Genomic DNA, 25,620 nt, shown 5'->3' with positions numbered 1-25,620 from the left:
AGCCTCTGAGCCAGGAGTAAGCAAAACCCGAGGGAACATGTACAGTAAGTTGCAAAAGAATAGTGAATTTATATATTGAGATGAAAATCCAGCTACATTTGCCCATTTTACTGGTCTTAATAATATTGAAGAAATGTTTGAAAATTCAGTAGTTGTCTAAATATGCACACCAATTGCACTTCTCATAAGTACAGCTAATGCAACTCGCCAGTATTGTCTGTTGGAGATTTTTCAATACAGAAAGGCTGCGACACATAACAGTGATTCTTGAGAAGTGGGACAAAATGAGTTCACCCCCCCCCCCCCCGCCACCCAAAAAAAAAAATTAATTATTCCTCAAGCTTATGTATTGAAATATGACAAATAATGTTTTGGAAATGTAAAGATGCTAAGGTGCAGGCTTACATTTTTAATGGACCTGTTCCAGAACTTTGTCATCACCGTCTGACAAAAATAAATATAAAATATTTTTTTAATGACCACATTAGTGATATTTCTACTCAGTTTTACAAACAAATGCTTCTCAAAAAAACAAAAGAAATATTATTTAAAACAAAAAACAAGAAGTCCATCTGACAGAGTTGACGCAGAAATGAAGGTGGTGACAAACTAGTGAGTAAAAAGAAACACTTGATACGTGGAAAGTAATGCAATTTATGTAAAATACATTAAAATGAATGAACTGCACATATAAGTGAGATTTGTCAACACTATCACTGAAAGAGTCACTCCGTCGGTTAAAAACTGACGGAGTTGACAAAATGCCAAACTACCTCAATTTATATGATGTAATTTAACCACACAGATAGATTTTCAAGCCTTTATTTCAGTTAGATGGTGCTATTTTCTTCTTAGAACTAATAAGTACACAATTTAAAATTAGAATACCACATTAGATCAACATAAAACATTTTTAATAGAAAGGTGGGCTTAATCAAAAATATGTTTAATACCAGATTAAAGACTATTTTAAAAAGGTACATTGAATCTGAAAAAAAAATACCCTCAGAGAAACTAAGATATTTTAAATTATCTATTATGACTGGATAATAGATCTGCCCTCATTCTTCACTGAGGGCAGTGAAGAATGCCTTCAGTCGGCATTCTTCACTGCCGACTGATGGCACAGATCTCATGAGGAGAAGGAGAGAAGATTAATCCCACCGCTGGAGTCAGATCCAGATCATCTTCAGAAACTCCAGGTGGAGGCATGAAACGAAAACGCTGAAGGAGTGAGGTGAAGAAGAGGAAGAGTGACATCCTTGCCAGACCCTCTCCCAGACACACCCTGCGACCTGCAAGAAAAAAAAAAAACATTTAACATGAATTTAACATATTTTAATCCAGCAATGTCTGATAGAGTGTATCTGATTAAAACAAAAAAAGACAGAGTTGTTCCACCTGCAGAAAATGGTAGAAAGGCATCTCTCTTGATAAATCTTCCCTCCTTGTCCAAAAAGTGAGAAGGGTTGAAGGTGTGAGGGCTCTCCCATTCACTCTCATCATACAGAACAGATGCAAGGAGGGGAATCACAGTAGTTCCCTGAAGACAAAAATATGAGTAGGATCATCATTAATCTGGAAGATATTGTTTGTTGAAAGCCCAGAAATATTTCCCACTTGCTCACCTCTTTAATGAAGAATCCCTGAAAGGTAACATCTCGACTGGTTTTGTGTGGGGCCGACAAAGGAGTAATGTTACTGAGCCGCTGTATCTCGTGGACGACAGCATCAGTGTACGGCAGATTTTTACGGTCTTCCACATGAACCTCGCGGTTTCCAACCACCCTGGTCAGCTCCTCCTGAACCTGGTCTGCAGTAAACAAGAAGGAAATGATCAACAGTTCTCCCTTTGTGGATCACAGTGACGTCAATGACAATGCAAAATGCACAGCTTAACCAAACCTAATGGTTAACAGTTTCTCTCTGTATAATACCAGGGTTGATGGAAATCTCTAAACTTTATATTTGTCTTTAAGTCTTAAGTCAAAATGTTGAACCAAAATAAGAACCTAACATTAAAGTTTATGTGAAGCTTTGTTTTTCCTCTTTGCAGATCAACCATTAAAACTATGTGAACTTTACTGACCAAGGTTAAAATTTAACATTTCCAAATTTGAATGTTGGCCCCTACAAAGGTAAACTAGGAAATTATTTGCTCCGACCAGGATTTAAAGGATACCATGTTTCATCATGTAGAGATCAGTTCTGCTCATGTCGATTCAGAACATCCAATATAGATCAATATAGATCTTAAAATAAGGATTATGTCACTTTGTGGTGTTTTATCACATTAATCGTTATAAACATCCATTGCCAATATCTGAAACAGGTCATAGCTTGACTACAGCTGTCCTCCCTTCAAAATGTAGCATATCAACACTTGTTAAAAATCTATTGCTGAAAATAGAAAGAAAAAAATTAAAGATGTCATTGTATCTTTTTACCCTAAATTTAATAAAATATAAAAAAATAAATAAATAAGGGTTGAGAATGTTTTGGCAAGACACTATAGCACTACTAGAACTGACACTGTAACATTTAAACGTAGAAAACATGTTGAAAATCCTGTTTTCTAGATGTAGATAAACCATCCCAGACATGTTATCCTCTTTCTTACCCTGAATGTGTGGATACTTTGCCATGAGCAGCAAACTCCACCTCAGTGATGCGGCTGTGGTGTCGGTTCCAGCAGCAAACAGGTTTGCCACTGTAAGTATCAGATTCTCCTCAGTGAACTGAGTGTCTTTGACACAAGAGTCCTGGAAGGAAAATATACATGAGACAAATGTGTCTGGTGTTGCCATTATTCTTTAAAAATAGATTTGTGCTGCCTTGCCTCTTCTTTCTGCTTTCGAATCAGAAAACAGTCCACCAGTCCTCTACATGTCTGAGGGTTGAGTGTCGCCTTCAGTTTCTGCATTAATTCCTTCTCGTCTCTGATTGTCATCTCAGCGTTTTTTAAAATCACCCGACGGTTTTTTATCCATCTAGCCAGCCAGGGAAACGTATTATATAGCTTTAAATTAAGAAAAATACATTTTAAAAAGATCAATATTAATTCAGTTATTTTAAAAGTGCCAAAATGAACTTGAGCAAAGAGTAAAGTCTTGTTGGAAAGCAGATTTAAGAGGTCTATATGCTAAATGTTATGGAACATTAATATCAGAAATATACCACATATCACAACCACCAACAACAACAATAACTTCGTATTGGCAGCAAGACCCTGCAGTGATACGCAGCAAGGACAGGTAGCTGATTTACAGATGGATGGAGCTAAATAAAGGACGATCCTTGAAGAACACATATCCTCCTGACTACCAGTAGTTCAATTTTGTCCTCTGTAGAGGACATTTCTAAACTTGAATATCTCCCACCCCCTGCATTCTACTGAGGACATTTAGGGCTTTTCAATGATACCACTTGTGAAGGGGTGGGACTTTTGTACGTACCTTTTTCTCATTCATTAAAATGCTGTTCATCAGTACAAGCACATTTTATGGGAAGAGAAAAAGTAAGTGCATAAAACTTTTTATTCTGCAAATTTTGGTTTAAAATTTTGTTGGAATATTCTTAATAAATCTCTTAGCAGCATATTAAAACATTCTATGAATTTTTTTGACTGAATTTTATCGTAGTATTTAAAAGTTGAAAAGTTATCCTCTGTAGTGGACATTTGTAATTATTTTCAGTTTCTTTCTGTATCCATCAACCCATCCATCCATCCATCCATCCACCCATTCATCCATCCACCCATCCATACATCCACCCATCCAACATCCACTCTCATTGATCCATACATACACCCTCCCACCAACCCATCCATCCATCCATCCATTTTCTGTACACCCTTGTCCCCTAGTGGGGTCAGGAGGTGCTATTGCCTATCTCCAGCTAACGTTCTGGGCGAGAGAACGTTAGCTGCTTCACCCTGGACAGGTCTTCAATCTGTCGCAGAGCAACACAGAGACAGACAGGACAAACAACCATGCACACACACACTCACACCTAGGGAGAATTTAGAGAGGCCAATTAACCTGACAGTCATGTTTTTGGACTGTGGGAGGAAACCGGAGTACCCGGAGAAAACCCATGCATGCAAAAGGAGAAGATGCAAACTCCATGCAGAAAGACCCCAGGCTGGGAATCGAACCCAGAACCTTCTTGGTAGGCAACAGTGCTCAGTTTTGTCAATGTTAAATTCATTCTTATGTTGATGTTTGGATATTTTCTTTGGGACAAACTGGTGGCCATCAAGGTTCAATTTCAAATGTATGGGGTTCCGATGTCCACTGTAGTGGACACATCATATTTCAAAAAAAGAAAACTTTTTTTTCCAAAAAAAATGTTTTCAGTTTTCTAATTACCTCATAAAGATTGTGGAATTAAAAAAAAATGGTGATATGACAATTTTTTTTTCCTGGTAGTATTAGAGATAAGTATAAAAAGATGTAAAATTTGTACATCTGAAAACATTTTAAAGCTATATGTCTGCTCATTCTTACATCTCACATTCTGTGCACCACGTTCTGTTGGTCTTTCACATAAAACCCCAAGAAAAAATAAATTCAAGGACGTGATTGTAAAATCACAAAATCCAAAATTTGTCTTTTATGGCAATTTAAACTTTGGGGTATTTTTATGAATGGAAAATATTTGCATCTGTAAGCTCAGTGTTTGGACTTCAGACAATAATTTAAGTCTCTGCCTTTCACGCAGATAACATTGATCAATACACTCTGCTGAAGTCTCTCTTTGGCTCCCAGTGTATCATTTACAAAGTTGCTTAAGTGAAACATTAAGCTCACCTGAATTCCTGCAGTGCCAAACAGACTCATATTCTCATTGACCCGACTAACCAGGTTTCTGAATCGAGGATCATCGTATTCAAATCTGCTTCCAAACACTATTGAAGAGATGATGTTGGATGTTGCATAATTTACTGGATGGGATGTGTTAAATGGTTTCCCTGTGGAGCAAAAGTCATGTTTTTATCTTTTGAGGACACTTACAAAGGAATGTGAATTAGTCCACTGCAACAATGATTAAATCGTTTAAATGATGAGTTTTATGTGTCTGTTTCTTAGAGAGCATTGGTCTTTCACAGCATCATGTTATACCTTTATAACTCTCAAACACTTTAATGAGGTGTCCACACTCCTCTAAGACTTTCTCCTCTGCACCTCTCTTCCCCATCCCAAAGTCTCTGAGGGTGCTGATGGCAAAACAACGCATCTCTTCCCATGTTTCTCCATTTGAAAACAGGACTCCTTATACAGTACACAGAAATAAAAATCAATTTGTGATTGTGAATGATGCATTTGCAAGTACAATGTCTGTGTGATTGCCAAGAAAATGATAAAAACAACCTTTATGAGTACTGTGCTTTGGAAAAGTTTTCATACCTCAGACTTTTCAATGTCTTGTAAAGTTACAGAAACAAATTTCAGACTATTTATCTACTTTGGCTTTGATTGAGGTGGAGCTTAATGCACCGAGGAAAGGGAACAACTATATCTGCATTTGTATGCAATCTTTTTACAGTGACACACTATCATGAAATCAACTGCAGCCAATGTCTTTCAGAAGTTATGTAATTATTAAGATTAGATGAAGCTGTCTAATGGTGTGAAAGACAAAAGAACACATTACAGACATGAAGTTTGTGCAAAATATCCTAAGCTACAAATATCTCACAGATAACTGTTGAATTGTCTAACAAAAATGTGTGGAGTTTAAAAGATCTGCTACAAAATATGGCCACCCACCTTAAATAAATGTAATTTAAACACTGGAGGAGCTGCAAAAATTGACAACTCATTTGAGAAAATCAGTTTATGGAGATATGCAGGAGGGGCACTAAAAAAAAGTTTCAGTACTGTCCATACTGTTACAAACATTGTTACAAGTTAATTTCTTATCTTACCATGTCCTTTGTATATGTCATCAAATATAGGTGCAATTTCTCTTTCTCCAAACTCGTCTGCATAGCCGACCAGAGCCTCTCTGACTGTCCTGTACCCGGTGAGAACAACCACTTTTTTTGGTCCAAAATAAACTGTAAATACAGACCCATATTTCTTGGAAAGCTGGGTGGATGAAAACAGGAGAAATAAATGTAGCAGAGGTCAAACAGGTTTCAAAGTTGCTGAACAGTTTAAGTCAGAGCCCACCTCACACAGTGTTTTGTAGGGTCTCTGGAGATCAAGCTGCAGCAGGTTGCCAAGCAGGGGCAGAGGCTTCGGTCCTGGAGGTTCTTTACCCGTTTCTCTGGAGGAACCAACAGTCACCAAATAAAGGATGATCAAAAGGAGGCCTACTCCAAGTACAGTGGTAGGACTGTAGAAAAGAAAGAAACCAAAATCCTTCAAAGTCTCCATGTTCTCTGCTGCTTACAATCTCCTGGTCAGAGTCTACAGCTCAGACAGAGAGGACTTTATGATCCTGTGGGAGTGTTGCTTCATCTGTATGTTGGCTCTGCATTGGCCACACCCACTTAAGGCAGTGATTCCCAAAGTGTGGGGCTTCCCCTCCTCCCACCTTATTTCTTCTTTCAAGAAGTAAGATCTTCTTGACAGAAGATCTTATTTCACTTTCAGTAAAAGTTTGGGAAAAACTCTGTGCTTTCTTGTTAACAGCAAAGTATGTATTGTTCAGGGATGCTGTGGTGGCACAGGGGCAAAGCATAACCCACATCTGGAGACCTTGTGGAGGTGGTTGGAGGTTCAATTCCTGGCCTGGTGGTATTAGTTGCATATCTTCACCCTCTTTCCTGTCAAAGTACTTTCAAATAAAGACTATTAGAGCCAACAAAACTTTAAAAAGTGTATTGCTGGAAAAAAATCAAAGTGACAGCTGTTTGTCATGCAATACAAGTTAAATTACCCTCAACTTTTAGGCTGTAAATAGGCAATAAAGTTTTATTTTAACTCGACATCAGCTTGCCAGTTCCAAAGCTCACCTATCCTTTCTGCACCACTGAGTGTCAGCTTTGCCAACTCTAAGATACTGACTAAGTCTGACTACTTTATTCAGTGTGTCTTGAAGTTAGAAGTTCAAACACTTTTAGTGTAAAAAAAAAACTTGCAGAATATTTTTGTTTTATCCTGGACAGATGAAGCTATACTGGTTGATTGTGGATCAGGTTCTTGCAGAGGGAACAGTGTAAATGGTATAAAGTATCAGCCGGGAGCCTCTCCCACTTTTAGACTCCATCTCAATAACTGAAATTAAATCTGCATTTTCTGTGTGTTTACACACAGAAAACAGGTTGAGCAGCTTTCTACTTTATCCCAGAAAATGATTTGATTTCTTTATTGGATTAGGAGATGGTTACAGAAATGAACACAAACCTATAGAAACCAACATGTTCTGAGTTTGTACTTTCAATCTTGCAATTTATTCTGTCGTACATCTACTCTTGTAGGTTGTTGTTTGTTTTACTTTTAGCCTTTTTTTTAAGAGCAGATAATGTCACGCTCTCTTCCACTACTATGCAACTTATGAACCTGATTATCAAAGTTCAGGAATTGAGAATAAATGGAGAAAGTGAAGAAGAAATGGAAACATTTTCCTTATTTTTCCTGGCTATATTATTCTATTTGTCTGTGAAATATCACATTTTCTGTCCACAAAGCATCACAAAGGAAGTTACCACAATGAATGGATGGAAAATTGCTACTTTACTGTTCATGTTTGATTTAAATAAGAATACTGTAAAGACCTTTCCTCACATCCAGGGCTTCACCTATTGACGCTAATAGAGGCTATTAGTCTCTGGAAACTGAATGCACCATTCGTTAAATTGTTTGCAATGTGAGCAAAGATGAGGTACGGAGGTTCATTTGTTCATTCCTGCATCAAAATTTGGCTGTAAGAATGTGGAATGCTACTTTACTGGAGAAAAAGCTGGAATGGTCCTGCAAGGCTGAACTTTACCAACTAGATAAAGTCGGATACACTGCTTTGCTCTGGATCCCAACTCCTGCCCACTCAGTCCCTGCAACATGCAACCGACCTGGAATACTCCAAGGTGGAGGCCTGGATTTAGATACTAAAACATGAGCTGCTTTGGCATCAGATGTGACTGATAGATTGTGTTGTGTATATTAACACCATATTTAACATTCACACCAAATTTGGCAGCACAGCTTCTTATATTATTATATATTTCAACAAAGCTATTATATTATATATTTATTATGTATTTCAACAAAACTAACAACTAAGTACATCTCACTGAGGTAGGTTGTGTCCTCTCACAACCATATATGTTTACAGTAACATTTTACCATTTTAGCTCATTAAAATTATACATATTTGTTTATTTATTTTGTAACTATTCCATTTGTGTTTCAATTAATGAAAAAAAAGAGATCTTGTAAGGGGCAAGGTTCAGAATAACCATTCTTAAATTATTATAACATGCTCTGTAAATTTGCTTTGTCATGAGTAAATAATTTGGAAACAAATGGAGACTCTTCATCATCTATATTAGTCAGTGAAATTAACTCAGTAAATATAGAAGGGATAAAGCATATAACTAAAAAATTAAAAACATTCAAATTCTTAAAATAAACTGCACAAATTAATGTAACAGACATTTAGAGTAAAGCTATGCAAAAGTAACATCAGGGTTCTGGTAGAGAGATCAACTACAATCTAGTGCTTCATTCTTCACTGCCGACTGACGGCACAGAGCTCATGAGGAGAAGGAGAGATGGTGAATCCCACCGCTGGAGTCAGATCCAGATCATCTTTAGAAACTCCAGGTGGAGGCATGAAACGAAAACGTTGAAGGAGTGAGGTGAAGAAGAGGAAGAGTGACATCCTTGCCAGACCCTCTCCAAGACACACCCTGCGACCTGCAACAAGAAAACATGTAACGCATTTTAATCCAGACATGGATAGCAAAGATTATCTGATTGATTAAAAAGCTGCTAGAGTTGTTCCACCTGCAGAAAATGGTAGAAAGGCATCTCTCTTGATAAATCTTCCCTCCTTGTCCAAAAAGTGAGAAGGGTTGAAGGTGTGAGGGCTCTCCCATTCACTCTCATCATACAGAACAGATGCAAGGAGGGGAATCACAGTAGTTCCCTGAAGACAAAAATATGAGTAGGATCATCATTAATCTGGAAGATATTGCTTGTTGAAAGCCCAGAAATATTTCCCACTTGCTCACCTCTTTAATGAAGAATCCCTGAAAGGTAACATCTCGACTGGTTTTGTGTGAGACCGCCATAGGAACAATGTAACAGAACCGCTGTATCTCATGGACGACAGCATCAGTGTACGGCAGATTTTTACGGTCTTCCACATGAACCTCACGGTTTCCAACCACCCTGGTCAGCTCCTCCTGAACCTGGTCTGCAGTAAACAAGAAGGAAATGATCAACAGTTCTCCCTTTGTGGATTACAGTGACGTCAATGACAATGCAAAATGCACAGCTTAACCAAACCTAATGGTTAACAGTTGATGGAAATCTCTAAACCTTATATTTGTCTTTAAGTCTTAAGTCAAAATGTTAAACCAAAATAAGAACCTAACATTAAAGTTTATGTGAAGCTTTGTTTTTCCTCTTTGCAGGTCAACCATTAAAACTATGTGAACTTTACTGACCAAGGTTAAAATTTAACATTTCCAAATTTGAATGTTGGCCCCTACAAAGGTAAACTAGGAAATTATTTGCTCCGACCAGGATTTAAAGGATACCATGTTTCATCATATAGAGATCAGTTCTGCTCATGTCGATTCAGAACATCCAGTATAGATCAATATAGATCTTAAAATAAGGATTATGTCACTTTGTGGTGTTTTATCACATTAATCGTTATTGTCAGGATCTGTGTTTTTGTTTTGCTTTTCTTTTGGTTTGAGTTTTTGTTTTGTTGGAGCTCCATCCTTCTTCTGGGCATCCTCTAGATGTCGCCAGAGGCTAGCCCCTGGGAGGCTGCGGGGGTAACCCCGTGGCCACACCTGTAGCTTGTTTGGAGGGCGTGGATTGCAGATATAAGCAGCGGCTGAACAACTTCTCATCGCCTGAGTGTTAGCTTACCTCGGTAACTATCGTTCCTGAGAAAGGCCCTCTGTGATCTACTCGTTATTTATTCCTTGTTGCCCTCTTTACCAGGTTATCCTGTTGCCTCCTCGCTACTCCTGTGTGTGCCATCAGCCTTGGGCTCAGAGAAAGCTCTTGTCCTTCGCCGTCTGTGAGTTGCTCCCCTCGTGTGTCCTCCCTCGACGCTGCCGGTGTTACCGGTCGGACGCCACTCCTCGTGTGTTCACCTTTCCCAGTCTCGGTCCGTCTCCACTGGATTCCCCTTCGGGACGCAGCGGATCTGTCGATCCTGGCCCGAACCCATCTGGAAAGAAGGAACAACTGGACCGCGACGTACTTCGCTCTGTCCGCCGCAAATAACCTGTCCGCCCTCCGACGAGGCTCATTTTCCCAGCGCTCAGCTCTCAACTACTCACCTTCTGATCAAGTAAGAACCAGTTCAATTCTTTCCTGGAAAAAGAGACACACTCCTTCCTCCACTAACCCTCTGCCTCTCGTTGACAGTAAGACGACCCGGTCATCCGCTCCAGTATTCACTCCCTTCCCCTTCCCCTGGAATCAATAAACTCATTATTATTGTTATTTACTCTGACTCATCTGATTGTGTTCTTGCATGTGGGTTCGTAGAGTGAACACCATCATGACAGAACACTCAGGCCAGATCACAACCTCCGCGGACTCAATCAGAAGAGCCTTATCCGATCAACACGCCTTAATTCAGTCCCATGATTCAGCGTTAAGAGAACTGGGAAACCGCCAAGCAGAGACAAACCGTCGACTAACTGAACTTTCTAATTTTCTTCAGAATTCAGTACAACAGGTTCCTGACCCCTCTCCTGCTCCTCCCGCAACTCCAGATCCGCCCGTCCATTCCGGGATTTCGGAGGTCCGTCCAGCTACACCGGAGAAGTTCTCAGGTGACATCAGGAAGGTTAAGGGATTTATCCTCCAGTGTACTATTGTCTTTAACCATTCACCGCAGAGTTTTCCCCATGATGATGCTAAGATTTCTTACATGCTATCCTTATTGACGGGTCGAGCCTTAGACTGGGCCGAAGCCCGATTCACTACTGCGTCCAATTACGGATGTACGTATCCTGAATTCCTGGCTGAGCTAAAGCAGGTTTTCTGCCAGGAGACAGAGAGAATGTCTGCCGCCAGAGAATTACATGGGCTAAGACAAGGCCAGAGAAGTGTTTCTGATTTCGCCATTGACTTTAGAATCAAGGCTGCAGCTTCGGGCTGGAACCCCATTGCTCTTAAGAGCGCCTTTTTCCATGGGCTAAACGAACAAATTAAAGATGAACTTGCTGCCCTTGACGAACCGGAGTCACTAGATGAGTTTATAAATCTAACAATAAAGTTGGATAATCGTATCCGTGCCAGGGCTAAGGAACGATCCCGCCGAGCCTTCTCTCCTCGTGTGTCTCTAACCAGTAGTCAGCCCTCTACCCAGCATTCACCTCCTTCTTCCACAGTTCATGAGCCTGAACCTATGCAACTTGGACACACGAGGCTTACACCAGAAGAACGGCAAAGGAGGATGCGCTCACGACTCTGCCTCTACTGTGGTGAGCCAAATCATGTAATCATTAACTGTCCCATTCGTTTAAACCAGTAGGGCCGGCATTCGGAGCGGGAAGACTGCCGGCACCACCCTCATCAAGACCCCGCTTAGTAATTCCAGTCACTCTATTTTATCAGAACGATTCACTCTCCCTGTCAGCCCTCATCGACTCTGGATGTGAACAGAACCTCATCTGTTCTGACATCATTCATCAACTCCCCGTCGAGATCGAACCCCTACCAGTTCCTCTCCGTGTCTCAGCCCTGGATGGGAGAAATCTACCCCAGATCACCCATAAAACTAAACCTCTTCGCCTGTTAATTTCCGGTAACCACACTGAAGAAATAACGTTTTATGTTTTTCCTGCTACCAGCTCACCCATTGTGCTAGGTTTCAACTGGCTGTTCACACACAACCCCCGAATAGATTGGGTGGAGGCCAAGATAGATTCCTGGTCTACCAAGTGCCACTCCTCTTGTCTCCGCTCCGCTGTCCCGGCTCAGACCTCAGTCTCAGCTTCTGCTGAGGTCGACCCCCCCGATGTTACCTCAGTGCCCAGTGAGTATCACGACCTCATTGCTGTTTTCAGTAAGGACAAAGCCCTGTCTCTTCCGCCTCACAGACCTTACGACTGTGCAATCGACCTCCTGCCTGGAGCCCCACTACCCAATAGCAGGCTCTACAACATTTCCAGGTCTGAACGTCAAACTATGGAGGACTACATCAATAAGTCCCTCGCAGCGGGCATCATTCGGACGTCCTCGTCCCCACTGGGTGCTGGTTTCTTTTTTGTAGGAAAGAAGGATGGTTCACTGAGACCGTGTATAGATTACAGAGGTCTAAACCAAATCACTGTTAAGAATAAGTACCCATTACCCCTGCTCTCCTCAGCCTTTGAGCCCGTTCAGGGCGCTACCATTTTCTCTAAGTTAGATCTCAGAAACGCCTATCACCTGCTCCGCATTAGAGAGGGCGATGAGTGGAAGACGGCATTCAAGACTCCCATGGGACATTACGAATATTTGGTTATGCCGTTTGGCCTGTCTAATGCTCCCGCTTTCTTCCAGGCCCTGGTTAATGACGTCCTCCGAGATTTTATTAATGTTTTTGTCTATCTAGATGACATTTTGATTTACTCCAAGTCCCTCGTTGAACACCAGAAACATGTTCGCTTGGTTCTCCAGCGGCTTCTGGAGAACAAACTATATGTGAAAGCCGAGAAATGTGAGTTCCACCGTCCATCTGTTACCTTCCTGGGTTACGTCCTTGAGGGCGGACAGGTAAGAGCGGCGGAGGATAAAATAAAAGCAGTCCTGGACTGGCCTAAACCCGAGACCCGCAAACAATTACAACGTTTCCTTGGGTTTGCTAACTTCTATAGAAGGTTCATCCGTAATTACAGCCAGACGGCCTCTCCCCTTACGGCTCTTACCTCTACCAAGAAGGTGTTCTGTTGGAATCATCAAGCTGATGCAGCCTTTGCTGAGCTCAAGTCACGGTTCGCTAAGGCTCCTGTTCTGGTCCAGCCCGACCCCACTAAACAGTTCGTGGTGGAGGTGGACGCCTCCGACACTGGGGTCGGGGCTGTTCTCTCCCAAACCTCCGATCGAGATCTTAAACTGCATCCATGTGCCTTCTTTTCCCGCAGGCTCTCCCCAGCCGAACGCAATTATAATGTGGGGGATAGAGAGCTCTTAGCCATAAAGTTGGCGCTAGAGGAATGGCGCCACTGGCTTGAGGGAGCGGAGCAACCTGTCTTAGTCTGGACCGACCATAAAAACTTGTCATATCTTCAGTCAGCTAAAAGATCCAACCCCCGTCACTCACGCTGGTCTCTGTTCTTCTCACGGTTTAACTTATCTATTTCCTATCGTCCAGGCTCAAAGAACGTGAAACCGGATGCTCTGTCCAGGATCCATTCCTTTGACGACTCGGAGGAGACCCCAGCTTTCATCCTCCCACCTAGCTGTACGGTAGGAGTGGTCACCTGGGAGATGGAGGACATCATCCGTCAGGCACAACTAACCGAAGCTCCTCCGGGTAAATTGTATGTCCCTTCAGCTGTCCGTTCCCGGTTCATCCAGTGGATTCACGCATCCAAGTTCTCAGCTCACCCTGGCATCAGTCGCACCATCGGACTGATAAGTCGCAGATTCTGGTGGAAATCCTTACACAAGGATGTCAAGGAGTATGTCTCAGCCTGCACAGTCTGTGCAAGAAACAAGTCGTCAAATCAACCTCCGGCAGGCCTTCTCCAACCGCTACCCACACCTAAGCGGCCGTGGTCCCACATCGCTATCGATTTTGTTACCGGACTTCCGACTTCTAAAGGTATGACCACTATCCTAACTATAATCGACCGTTTCTCCAAGGCCTGTCATCTCGTTTCACTTCGTAAGTTACCCACTGCTGCTCAGACCGCCATGCTCCTCATAAAACATGTATTCAAGCTCCATGGGATTCCTCAGGAGATTCTCTCGGACCGGGGTCCCCAGTTTGTCTCGCAGGTCTGGCGCCAGTTCTGCTCCGCCCTGGGAGCCAAAGTGGCTCTCAGCTCCGGTTACCATCCCCAAACCAACGGGCAAACGGAGCGTATGAACCAGGAGCTTGAGGCCACCCTGCGATGTCTCACCTCCACCAACCCCGACGACTGGGCCCAACACCTTCCTTGGGTAGAATACGCACACAACAGTCACATTTCTGCAGCTACTGGTCTTTCTCCTTTTGAAATAGTCCTTGGATATCAACCACCACTCCTACCATCTGATGAAGAATACATTTCGGTCACGTCAGTCCAGCATCACATCCGCAGAACCCATAAGATCTGGAAGGATGCCATCTCCGCCCTCAGCAACACGGCTATTCTTAACAAACGACTGGCGGACCGAAGAAGAACTCCAGCCCCGACATACTCCGTAGGCCAAAAGGTATGGCTATCCACACGCAACGTTCCCCTTAAATCTATGTCTAAGAAGTTGTCCCCCAGGTTCATCGGCCCCTACGAGGTATTGGCGATCGTGGGTTCCTCAGCTGTGCGACTTCGACTCCCCCCGTCTCTACGCATCCATCCTACCTTTCATGTATCCCAGCTCAAACCCGTCCTATCCAGTAACCTTTGCCCTCCGGCCGAACCCCCTCCACCCGCCCGTGACATAGATGGCCATCCGGCCTTCACCGGCCGCCGGATTGTTGCCTCCCGGCGGCGAGGTCGGGGCCACCAGTACCTTGTCGACTGGGAGGGCTATGGTCCAGAGGAACGTTCCTGGGTTCCTGGATCGCTTATTTTGGACTCTACCCTTATTAGGGATTTTGAGGACTCGCACCCCTCATCCTCTGCTCGGCCGCCAGGTGGCGTCCGTTGAGGGGGGGGTACTGTCAGGATCTGTGTTTTTGTTTTGCTTTTCTTTTGGTTTGAGTTTTTGTTTTGTTGGAGCTCCATCCTTCTTCTGGGCATCCTCTAGATGTCGCCAGAGGCTAGCCCCTGGGAGGCTGCGGGGGTAACCCCGTGGCCACACCTGTAGCTTGTTTGGAGGGCGTGGATTGCAGATATAAGCAGCGGCTGAACAACTTCTCATCGCCTGAGTGTTAGCTTACCTCGGTAACTATCGTTCCTGAGAAAGGCCCTCTGTGATCTACTCGTTATTTATTCCTTGTTGTCCTCTTTACCAGGTTATCCTGTTGCCTCCTCGCTACTCCTGTGTGTGCCATCAGCCTTGGGCTCAGAGAAAGCTCTTGTCCTTCGCCGTCTGTGAGTTGCTCCCCTCGTGTGTCCTCCCTCGACGCTGCCGGTGTTACCGGTCGGACGCCACTCCTCGTGTGTTCACCTTTCCCAGTCTCGGTCCGTCTCCACTGGATTCCCCTTCGGGACGCAGCGGATCTGTCGATCCTGGCCCGAACCCATCTGGAAAGAAGGAACAACTGGACCGCGACGTACTTCGCTCTGTCCGCCGCAAATAACCTGTCCGCCCTCCGACGAGGCTCATTTTCCCAGCGCTCAGCTCTCAACTACTCACCTTCTGATCAAGTAAGAACCAGTTCAATTCTTTCCTGGAAAAAGAGACACACTCCTTCCTCCACTAACCCTCTGCCTCTCGTTGACAGTAAGACGACCCGGTCATCCGCTCCAGTATTCACTCCCTTCCCCTTCCCCTGGAATCAATAAACTCATTATTATTGTTATTTACTCTGACTCATCTGATTGTGTTCTTGCATGTGGGTTCGTAGAGTGAACACCATCATGACAGTTATAAACATCCATTGCCAATATCTGAAACAGGTCATAGCTTGACTACAGCTGTCCTCCCTTCAAAATGTAGCATATCAACACTTGTTAAAAATCTATTGCTGAAAATAGAAAGAAAAAAATTAAAGATGTCATTATGTATTTTTACCCTAATTTTAATAAAATATAAAAAAATAAATAAATAAGGGTTGAGAATGTTTTGGCAAGACACTATAGCACTACTAGAACTGACACTGTAACATTTAAACGTAGAAAACATGTTGAAAATCCTGTTTTCTAGATGTAGATAAACCATCCCAGACATGTCATCCTCTTTCTTACCCTGAATGTGTGGATACTTTGCCATGAGCAGCAAACTCCACCTCAGTGATGCGGCTGTGGTGTCGGTTCCAGCAGTAAACAGGTTTGCCACTGTAAGTATCAGATTCTCCTCAGTGAACTGAGTGTCTTTGACACAAGAGTCCTGGAAGGAAAATATACATGAGACAAATGTGTCTGGTGTTACCATTATTCTTTAAAAATAGATTTGTGTTGCCTTGCCTCTTCTTTCTGCTTTCGAATCAGAAAACAGTCCACCAGTCCTCTGCATGTCTGAGGGTTGAGTGTCGCCTTCAGTTTCTGCATTAATTCCTTCTCGTCTCTGATTGTCATCTCAGCGTTTTTTAAAATCACCCGACGGTTTTTTATCCATCTGGCCAGCCAGGGAAACGTATTATATAGCTTTAAATTAAGAAAAATACATTTTAAAAAGATCAATATTAATTCAGTTATTTTAAAAGAGCCAAAAAACTTGAGCAAAGAGTAAAGTCTTGTTGGAGAGCAGCTTTAAGAGGTCTATATGCTAAATGTTATGGAACATTAATATCAGAAATATACCACACATCACAACCACCAACAACAACAATAACTTCGTATTGGCAGCAAGACCCTGCAGTGATATGCAGCAAGGACAGGTAGCTGATTTACAGATGGATGGAGCTAAATAAAGGACGATCCTTGAAGAACACATGTTAGAGATAAATAGAAATAGATGTAAAATTTGTACATGTGAAAACATTTTAAAGCTATATGTCTGCTCATTCTTACACCTCACATTTTGTGCACTACGTTGTGTTCGTCTTTCACATAAAACCCCAAGAATCAAAATAAATTCAAGGACGTGATTGCAAAATCACAAAATCCAAAATTTGTCTTTTATGGCAATTTAGTTTTAAACTTTGGGGTATTTTTATGCATGTAAGATATTTGCTCAGTGTTTGGACTTCAGACAATAATTTAAGTCTCTGCCTTTCACGCAGATAACATTGATCAATACACTCTGCTAAAGTCTCTCCTTGGCTCCCAGTGTATCATTTACAAAGTCGTTTAAGTGAAACATTAAGCTCACCTGAATTCCTGCAGTGCCAAACAGACTCATATTCTCATTGACCCGACTAACCAGGTTTCTGAATCGAGGATCATCGTATTCAAATCTGCTTCCAAACACTATTGAAGAGATGATGTTGGATGTTGCATAATTTACTGGATGGGATGTGTTAAATGGTTTCCCTGTGGAGCAAAAGTCATCTTTTTATCTTTTGAGGACACTTAACTTACAAAGGAATGTGAATTAGTCCACTGCAACAATGATTAAATCGTTTAAATGATGAGTTTTATGTGGCCTTTTCTTAGAGCAACACAGCATCATGTTATACCTTTATAACTCTCAAACACTTTAATGAGGTGTCCACACTCCTCTAAGACTTTCTCCTCTGCACCTCTCTTCCCCATCCCAAAGTCTTTGAGGGTGCTGAGGGCAAAACGACGCATCTCTTTCCATGTTTCTCCATTTGAAAACACGACTCCTTATACAGTACACAGAAATAAAAATCAATTTGTGATTGTGAATGATGCATTTGCAAGTACAATGTCTGTGTGATTGCCAAGAAAATGATAAAAACAACCTTTATGAGTACTGTGCTTTGGAAAAGTTTTCATACCTCTTAGACTTTTCAACGTCTTGTAAAGTTACAGAAACAAATTTCAGATTATTTATCTACTTTGGCTTTGATTGAGGTGGAGCTTAATGCACCGAGGAAAGGGAACAACTATATCTGCATTTGTATGCAATCTTTTTACAGTGACACACTATCATGAAATCAACTGCAGCCAATGTCTTTCAGAAGTTATGTAATTATTAAGATTAGATGAAGCTGTCTAATGGTGTGAAAGACAAAAGAACACATTACAGACATAAAGTTTGTGCAAAATATCCTAAGCTACAAATATCTCACAGATAACTGTTGAATTGTCTAAAAACAATGTGTGGAGTTTGGAAGATCTGCTGCAAAATATGGCCACCCACCTTAAATAAATGTAATTTAAACACCGGAGGAGCTGCAAAGATTGACAACTCATTTGAGAAAATCAGTTTACGGAGACATGCAGAAGGGGCACTAAAAAAAAGTCACTGTGAAAAGAAATTGACTGACTTCCTTTCAGAATCTTTAGCACAATTTCAAAATTGATGTTTACTGACAGTCTGACTGAGTTTCAGCTATTTTGCAGAAATTTCTGTTCAGTTTCTACTGTAGATGTTTAACACTGGTAGCTGTGTCCCGAAAAACCCTGATTAAAAATGGATGACAAGATTAGCAGGTTTTTATTTGTTGAAAAAACAGAGAATTTTTCATGTTTCCAAATTATGCACTATTTTCTTTAGTCTCACATAAAATTACAATGAAATTCCATAAAACTGGTGGTTGTACTGTGAGAAGAAGTTTCAGTACTGTCCATACTGTTACAAAGCTTGTTATATGTTAATTTCTTATCTTACCATGTCCTTTGTTTATGTCATTAGCTATAGGTGCAATTTCTCTTTCTCCAAACTCGTCTGCATAGCCGACCAGAGCCTCTCTGACTGTCCTGTACCCGGCGAGAACAACCACTTTTTTTGGTCCAAAATAAACTGTAAATACAGACCCATATTTCTTGGAAAGCTGGGTGGATGAAAACAGGAGAAATAAATGTAGCAGAGGTCAAACAGGTTTCAACGATGCTGAACAGTTTAAGTCAGAGCCCACCTCACACAGTGTTTTGTAGGGTCTCTGGAGATCAAGCTGCAGCAGGTTGCCAAGCAGAGGCAGAGGCTTCGGTCCTGGAGGTTCTTTACCCGTTTCTCTGGAGGAACCAACAGTCACCAAATAAAGGATGATCAAAAGGAGGCCTACTCCAAGTACAGTGGTAGGACTGGAGAAAAGAAAGAAACCAAAATCCTTCAAAGTCTCCATGTTCTCTGCTGCTTACAATCTCCTGGTCAGAGTCTACAGCTCAGACAGAGAGGACTTTATGATCCTGTGGGAGTGTTGCTTCATCTGTATGTTGGCTCTGCATTGGCCACACCCACTTAAGGCAGTGATTCCCAAAGTGTGGGGCTTCCCCTCCTCCTACCTTATTTCTTCTTTCAAGAAGTAAGATCTTCTTGACAGAAGATCTTATTTCACTTTCAGTAAAAGTTTGGGAAAAACTCTGTGCTTTCTTGTTAACAGCAAAGTATGTATTGTTCAGGGATGCTGTGGTGGCACAGGGGCAAAGCATAACCCACATCTGGAGACCTTGTGGAGGTGGTTGGAGGTTCAATTCCTGGCCTGGTGGTATTAGTTGCATATCTTCACCCTCTTTCCTGTCAAAGTACTTTCAAATAAAGACTATTAGAGCCAACAAAACTTTAAAAAGTGTATTGCTGGAAAAAAATCAAAGTGACAGCTGTTTGTCATGCAATACAAGTTAAATTACCCTCAACTTTTAGGCTGTAAATAGGCAATAAAGTTTTATTTTAACTCGACATCAGCTTGCCAGTTCCAAAGCTCACCTATCCTTTCTGCACCACTGAGTGTCAGCTTTGCCAACTCTAAGATACTGACTAAGTCTGACTACTTTATTCAGTGTGTCTTGAAGTTAGAAGTTCAAACACTTTTAGTGTAAAAAAAAAACTTGCAGAATATTTTTGTTTTATCCTGGACAGATGAAGCTATACTGGTTGATTGTGGATCAGGTTCTTGCAGAGGGAACAGTGTAAATGGTATAAAGTATCAGCCGGGAGCCTCTCCCACTTTTAGACTCCATCTCAATAACTGAAATTAAATCTGCATTTTCTGTGTGTTTACACACAGAAAACAGGTTGAGCAGCTTTCTACTTTATCCCAGAAAATGATTTGATTTCTTTATTGGATTAGGAGATGGTTACAGAAATGAACACAAACCTATAGAAACCAACATGTTCTGAGTTTGTACTTTCAATCTTGCAATTTATTCTGTCGTACATCTACTCTTGTAGGTTGTTGTTTGTTTTACTTTTAGCCTTTTTTTTAAGAGCAGATAATGTCACGCTCTCTTCCACTACTATGCAACTTATGAACCTGATTATCAAAGTTCAGGAATTGAGAATAAATGGAGAAAGTGAAGAAGAAATGGAAACATTTTCCTTATTTTTCCTGGCTATATTATTCTATTTGTCTGTGAAATATCACATTTTCTGTCCACAAAGCATCACAAAGGAAGTTACCACAATGAATGGATGGAAAATTGCTACTTTACTGTTCATGTTTGATTTAAATAAGAATACTGTAAAGACCTTTCCTCACATCCAGGGCTTCACCTATTGATGCTAATAGAGGCTATTAGTCTCTGGAAACTGAATGCACCATTCGTTAAATTGTTTGCAATGTGAGCAAAGATGAGGTACGGAGGTTCATTTGTTCATTCCTGCATCAAAATTTGGCTGTAAAAATGTGGAATGTTACTTTACTAGAGAAAAAGTAACATTCTTTTTCTCCAGAATGTTACTTTTGCATTCAGTTGCAAAAGTTGCCAGTTACTTTTGCAACTGGCAACTTTACCTTGCATGAACTTTACCTCATGCAAGGTAAGGTTCATGCAACTTTACCTTGCATGGTAAAGTTCATGCAAGGCTGAACTTTACCAACTAGATAAAGTCGGATACACTGCTTTGCTCTGGATCCCAACTCCTGCCCGCTCAGTCCCTGCAACATGCAACCGACCTGGAATACTCCAAGGTGGAGGCCTGGATTTAGATACTAAAACATGAGTTGCTTTGGCATCAGATGTGACTGATAGATTGTTTTGTGTATATTAACACCATTTTTAACATTCACATCAAATTTGGCAGAACAACTCCTTATATTATTATATATTTCAACAAAAATATTATATTATATATTTATTATGTATTTCAACAAAACTAACAACTAAGTACATCTCACTGAGGTAGGTTGTGTCCTCTCACAACCATATATGGTTACAGTAACATTTTACCATTTTAGCTCATTAAAATTATACACATTTGCTTATTTATTTTGTAACTATTCCATTTGTGTTTCAATTAATGGAAAAAAAGAGATCTTGTAAGGGGCAAGGTTCAGAATAACCATTCTTAAATTATTATAACATGCTCTGTAAATTTGCTTTGTCATGAGTAAATAATTTGGAAACAAATGGAGACTCTTCATCATCTATATAAGTCAGTGAAATTAACTCAGTAAATATAGAAGGGATAAAGCATATAACTAAAAAATTAAAAACATTCAAATTCTTAAAATAAACTGCACAAATTAATGTAACAGACATTTAGAGTAAAGCTATGCAAAAGTAACATCAGGGTTCTGGTAGAGAGATCAACTACAATCTAGTGCTTCATTCTTCACTGCCGACTGATGGCACAGAGCTCATGAGGAGAAGGAGAGATGGTGAATCCCACCGCTGGAGTCAGATCCAGATCATCTTCAGAAACTCCAGGTGGAGGTATGAAACGAAAACGTTGAAGGAGTGAGGTGAAGAAGAGGAAGAGTGACATCCTTGCCAGACCCTCTCCAAGACACACCCTGCGACCTGCAACAAGAAAACATGTAACGCATTTTAATCCAGACATGGATAGCAAAGATTATCTGATCGATTAAAAAGCTGCTAGAGTTGTTCCACCTGCAGAAAATGGTAGAAAGGCATCTCTCTTGATAAATCTTCCCTCCTTGTCCAAAAAGTGAGAAGGGTTGAAGGTGTGAGGGCTCTCCCATTCACTCTCATCATACAGAACAGATGCAAGGAGGGGAATCACAGTAGTTCCCTGAAGACAAAAATATAAGCATCATCTGGAAGATATTGTCTGTTGGAATTCTAAAAATATTTTCGTCCTGCTCACCTCTTTGATAAAATATCCCTGAAAGGTAACATCTCGACTGGTTTTGTGTGAGACCGCCATAGGAACAATGTAACAGAACCGCTGTATCTCGTGGACGACAGCATCAGTGTACGGCAGATTTTTACGGTCTTCCACATGAACCTCACGGTTTCCAACCACCCTGGTCAGCTCCTCCTGAACCTGGTCTGCAGTAAACAAGAAGGAAATGATCAACAGTTCTCCCTCTGTGGGTCACAGTGACCACGAATATTTTTGTTGAAGTTTAGCAGATGTAATATTTTACAGTTTATATTTCCAGATGAAAACACTGAAACCTTCTAACTTTTACATATTGAGAAAAAATATTGCACCAACTAAAAAACTTAAGCCTCCTGCGTAAAATTAGGTATTAAAGTCCACATGCTTAACTGGAAATTATTTGAAGTAATTTTGCCCACAAACTTTTGTACAAAGATTACTTTATTTCCAAAGAGCCAAGTTTATATTTCACACTTTAAGAGAAGAACAGAAAGCTTATACCAAATATTCAAATACAGCACCAAACTGCTGAATTTGTATACAGCACAGTAATAAATCAGACATTAAGCGCATGGAACTCTTTTTTCCATTAACACTGAATGCAACACAACGTAACCTGATACCTTCCATAGACAAAAATACGACATCAATAATAATAATAATAATAATAATAATAATAATAAAAATAATAATAGTTATAATGTTAGTAATAATAATGTTTACATATTGTGATCTCAAAGGGCTACAAAGGTCTAAAAAATGTCTGTTAGATTTCTAGATATAGGGAAAAATCACCAAATGTTTTCTTGTCTTTCTTACCCTGAATGTGTGGATACTTTGCCATGAGCAGCAAACTCCACCTCAGAGATGCAGCTGTGGTGTCGGTTCCAGCAGCAAACAGGTTTCCCACTGTATATAACAGGTTCTTCTCAGTGAACTGAGTGTCTTTGACACAAGAGTCCTAAAAAAAAAATAAAAAATAAAAAAACTATGTGAATACTGTACATGTGGCAAACATGTTTGATGTTGTAATTGTTCTTTAAAAATAGATTTGTGTTGCCTTGCCTCTTCTTTCTGCTTTCGAACCAGGAAACAGTCCACCAGTCCTCTGCATGGCTGAGGGTTTAGTGTCTCTTTCAGTTTCTGCATTAATTTCTTCATATCTCTGATCGTCTTTTCACCATTTTTTAGCATAACCTGACGGCTTTTTATCCATCCGACCAGCCGGGGAAATGTATTGTAGAGATTGAAATTAAGCACAATATATTTTTTGAAATATAAAAATGTAATACTAGTTCAATTACTTAACATTAAAGAGAGCTAAAGGACAATCCTGGCAGAATACTATTCAGTGATAAATAGAAATAGATGTAACATTTATATGAGAAAACATTTTTAAACTATATGGGTGCTCATCCTTCCACCTCACATTTTGTGCACCACATTGTGTTGGTATGTCAGATAAAACCCCAAGAAACAAAATGCAATCAAGGATGTGATCGTAAAATCACCAATTTTTAAAATTATTTAAATCCAAATTGGGCATTTATGGGATTTTAGTTCTAAACTTTGGGGTCTTTTAATACATTTAAAATACTGGGTGGCATAAGTAAGCTCAGTGTTTGGACTTGAGATAATAATTTAACAGCCTCGATAATGTTCATCATCGTGGTTAAAATGACCCGTAGCCGGGTCATTTTGACCCGTAGCAGGGTCAAAATGACCCAAAATGACCGGCTACGGGTCATTTTGTTGTCCCGTAGCCTGTTGTCCCGGCTACGGGACAACAGGAGGGTTAAGTGAGACATTAACCTTACCTGGATTCCTGCCGAGCCACCTATCTTAATATTCTCAATGACTCGACTAACCAAGTCTCTGAATCGAGGATCATCGTATTCAAATCTGCTTCCAAACACGATGGAGGAGATGATGTTGGATGCTGCATTATTTGTTGGACAGGATGTGTTAAATGGTTTCCCTGTGGAGCAAGAGAGTTACTGTTTGATCTTGTCTGCTATTAAAATGTAATTAACTTTAAAAAGGAATATGAATTAGTACCACAACAATGATTAAACCATTTGAGTGAAGAATTTTATGTGTCCTTTTCTTAGAGAAACACAGCATCATGTTATACCTTTATAACTCTCAAACACTTTAATGAGGTGTCCACACTCCTCTAAGATTTTCTCCTCTGCACCTCTCTTCCCCATCCCAAAGTCTCTGAGGGTGCTGAGGGCAAAACGACGTATCTCTCTCCATGTTTCTCCATTTGAAAACAGGACTCCTGATACAGTACACAGAACTCGGTTAATTTTGAACTTTGCTTCAATATTTTGTCAAGTTACGAAAAACAAACATTTCATTGCCGATTTTACTGTGATAGACCAACAATAAGTAGTTACGCGTTAAGTAAACACAAAGCCCAGAAGTAAATTCTTCTAAAAATCCTTGGAATACATTTTAAATTGATGTTCACAGACAATCTCCATCCATTCTCACTTATGTTTATCTATTTTCCAAAAACAAAAGGGCAGAAATGTTACTTCTGCAAAACTGGGAGAGGTATACCTAAAGAGAATTTAATTCCGGTAGATGCCACACTTTTCAGATTTTCAATTTTTGAATTTAAATTGTATTTCTCTTTTTTTTTTCTACTTCCCAATTTTTACACTATTTTATAATTGATCTGTCACATAAAATCCATGTAATATATTGAAGTCAGTGGGTGTAATGAGAGAAAAGTGAGAATGTCTAGTGGTTGTTCATTAGTATTTTTGGAAAGATTTGTAATAATTTACTTCTGGACATACCACTATGCTTCGTTACATCTGCAAATATAGGTGCAATTTCTCTTTCTCCAAACTCGTCTGCGTAGCCGACCAGAGCCTCTCTGACTGTCCTGTACCCGGCGAGAACAACCACTTTTTTTGGTCCAAAATAAACTGTAAATACAGACCCATATTTCTTGGAAAGCTGAGTGGATGAAAACAGGAGAAATAAATGTAGCAGAGGTCAAACAGGTTTCAAAGTTGCTGAACAGTTTAAGTCAGAGCCCACCTCACACAGTGTTTTGTAGGGTCTCTGGAGATCAAGCTGCAGCAGGTTGCCAAGCAGGGGCAGAGGCTTCGGTCCTGGAGGTTCTTTACCCGTTTCTCTGGAGGAACCAACAGTCACCAAATAAAGGATGATCAAAAGGAGGCCTACTCCAAGTACAGTGGTAGGACTGGAGAAAAGAAAGAAACCAAAATCCTTCAAAGTCTCCATGTTCTCTGCTGCTTACAATCTCCTGGTCTGAATGTACAACTAAGACATAGAGAATTTTATATCTCTGTGGGAGTGTTGTTCTCCATTGGCCACACCTATTTCACCTTTATGCATTAACATGACAGTGATCTCAACTTCTGGACTTGGTTCACTCTGCTCCATCCCTGAAGCTTTGATGAATAAAAATATATATATAGAAATGGATTTATACATTTACCACAAAGGTCTAATGCCAGGAACCTTTTGCCATTAATAAAGAACTGAATCTGTCAAG

General features: G+C 40.6%; 3 protein-coding genes and 2 long non-coding RNA genes across 6 annotated transcripts; 2 read left to right on the top strand and 3 right to left on the bottom strand.

Annotated features, from left to right (window-relative positions):
* Positions 1–806: 806 nt before the first annotated feature.
* Positions 807–6,472, bottom strand: LOC106915763 (cytochrome P450 2K1-like). The gene is made up of 9 exons (XM_088008369.1): positions 6,177–6,472; positions 5,930–6,092; positions 5,124–5,273; positions 4,812–4,972; positions 2,840–3,019; positions 2,621–2,762; positions 1,629–1,813; positions 1,402–1,543; positions 807–1,295 (listed from the first exon to the last, which is right to left on the bottom strand). Exons 1-9 carry the CDS (start codon positions 6,381–6,383, stop codon positions 1,108–1,110), a joined length of 1,518 nt encoding a protein of 505 aa, XP_087864495.1. The 5' UTR covers positions 6,384–6,472; the 3' UTR covers positions 807–1,107.
* Positions 6,473–6,815: 343 nt separating this feature from the next.
* On the bottom strand, positions 6,816–19,180 carry LOC148158033 (cytochrome P450 2K1-like). Its single transcript, XM_088008368.1, has 9 exons — positions 18,934–19,180; positions 18,687–18,849; positions 17,566–17,715; positions 17,259–17,419; positions 16,412–16,591; positions 16,193–16,334; positions 9,185–9,369; positions 8,958–9,099; positions 6,816–8,867 (listed from the first exon to the last, which is right to left on the bottom strand). The coding sequence occupies exons 1-9, from the start codon at positions 19,138–19,140 to the stop codon at positions 8,680–8,682; spliced, it is 1,518 nt and encodes a 505-aa protein (XP_087864494.1). The 5' UTR covers positions 19,141–19,180; the 3' UTR covers positions 6,816–8,679.
* Positions 9,479–10,647, top strand: LOC148158034 (uncharacterized). Its single transcript, XR_015764110.1, has 3 exons — positions 9,479–10,062; positions 10,134–10,488; positions 10,566–10,647. It is a non-coding gene; the product is annotated as an uncharacterized LOC148158034 (long non-coding RNA).
* LOC106913859 (uncharacterized) lies at positions 15,003–16,056 on the top strand. The gene is made up of 3 exons (XR_015764111.1): positions 15,003–15,226; positions 15,298–15,652; positions 15,730–16,056. It is a non-coding gene; the product is annotated as an uncharacterized LOC106913859 (long non-coding RNA).
* A 1,894-nt stretch (positions 19,181–21,074) lies between the features above and the next one.
* Positions 21,075–25,369, bottom strand: LOC106915762 (cytochrome P450 2K1-like). 2 transcript variants are annotated; one of them, XM_088008371.1, is made up of 9 exons: positions 25,140–25,369; positions 24,893–25,055; positions 24,217–24,366; positions 23,824–24,060; positions 23,148–23,245; positions 22,902–23,043; positions 22,065–22,249; positions 21,848–21,989; positions 21,075–21,757 (listed from the first exon to the last, which is right to left on the bottom strand). In XM_088008371.1, exons 1-9 carry the CDS (start codon positions 25,344–25,346, stop codon positions 21,570–21,572), a joined length of 1,512 nt encoding a protein of 503 aa, XP_087864497.1. In that variant the 5' UTR covers positions 25,347–25,369; the 3' UTR covers positions 21,075–21,569. The 2 variants fall into 2 exon arrangements, with proteins under 2 accessions (XP_087864497.1, XP_014839070.2); XM_014983584.2 differs by having other exon boundaries at positions 23,148–23,327; positions 23,900–24,060.
* Positions 25,370–25,620: the final 251 nt, after the last annotated feature.

The sequence above is a fragment of the Poecilia mexicana genome, unplaced genomic scaffold, assembly GCF_051168715.1.
Source record: "Poecilia mexicana isolate PSO_F unplaced genomic scaffold, ASM5116871v1 scaffold_8, whole genome shotgun sequence".
NCBI classification, from domain to species: domain Eukaryota; kingdom Metazoa; phylum Chordata; class Actinopteri; order Cyprinodontiformes; family Poeciliidae; genus Poecilia; species Poecilia mexicana.
Note: the sequence above shows the minus strand (reverse complement) of the source record. Positions and strands in the feature narration are given on the sequence as shown.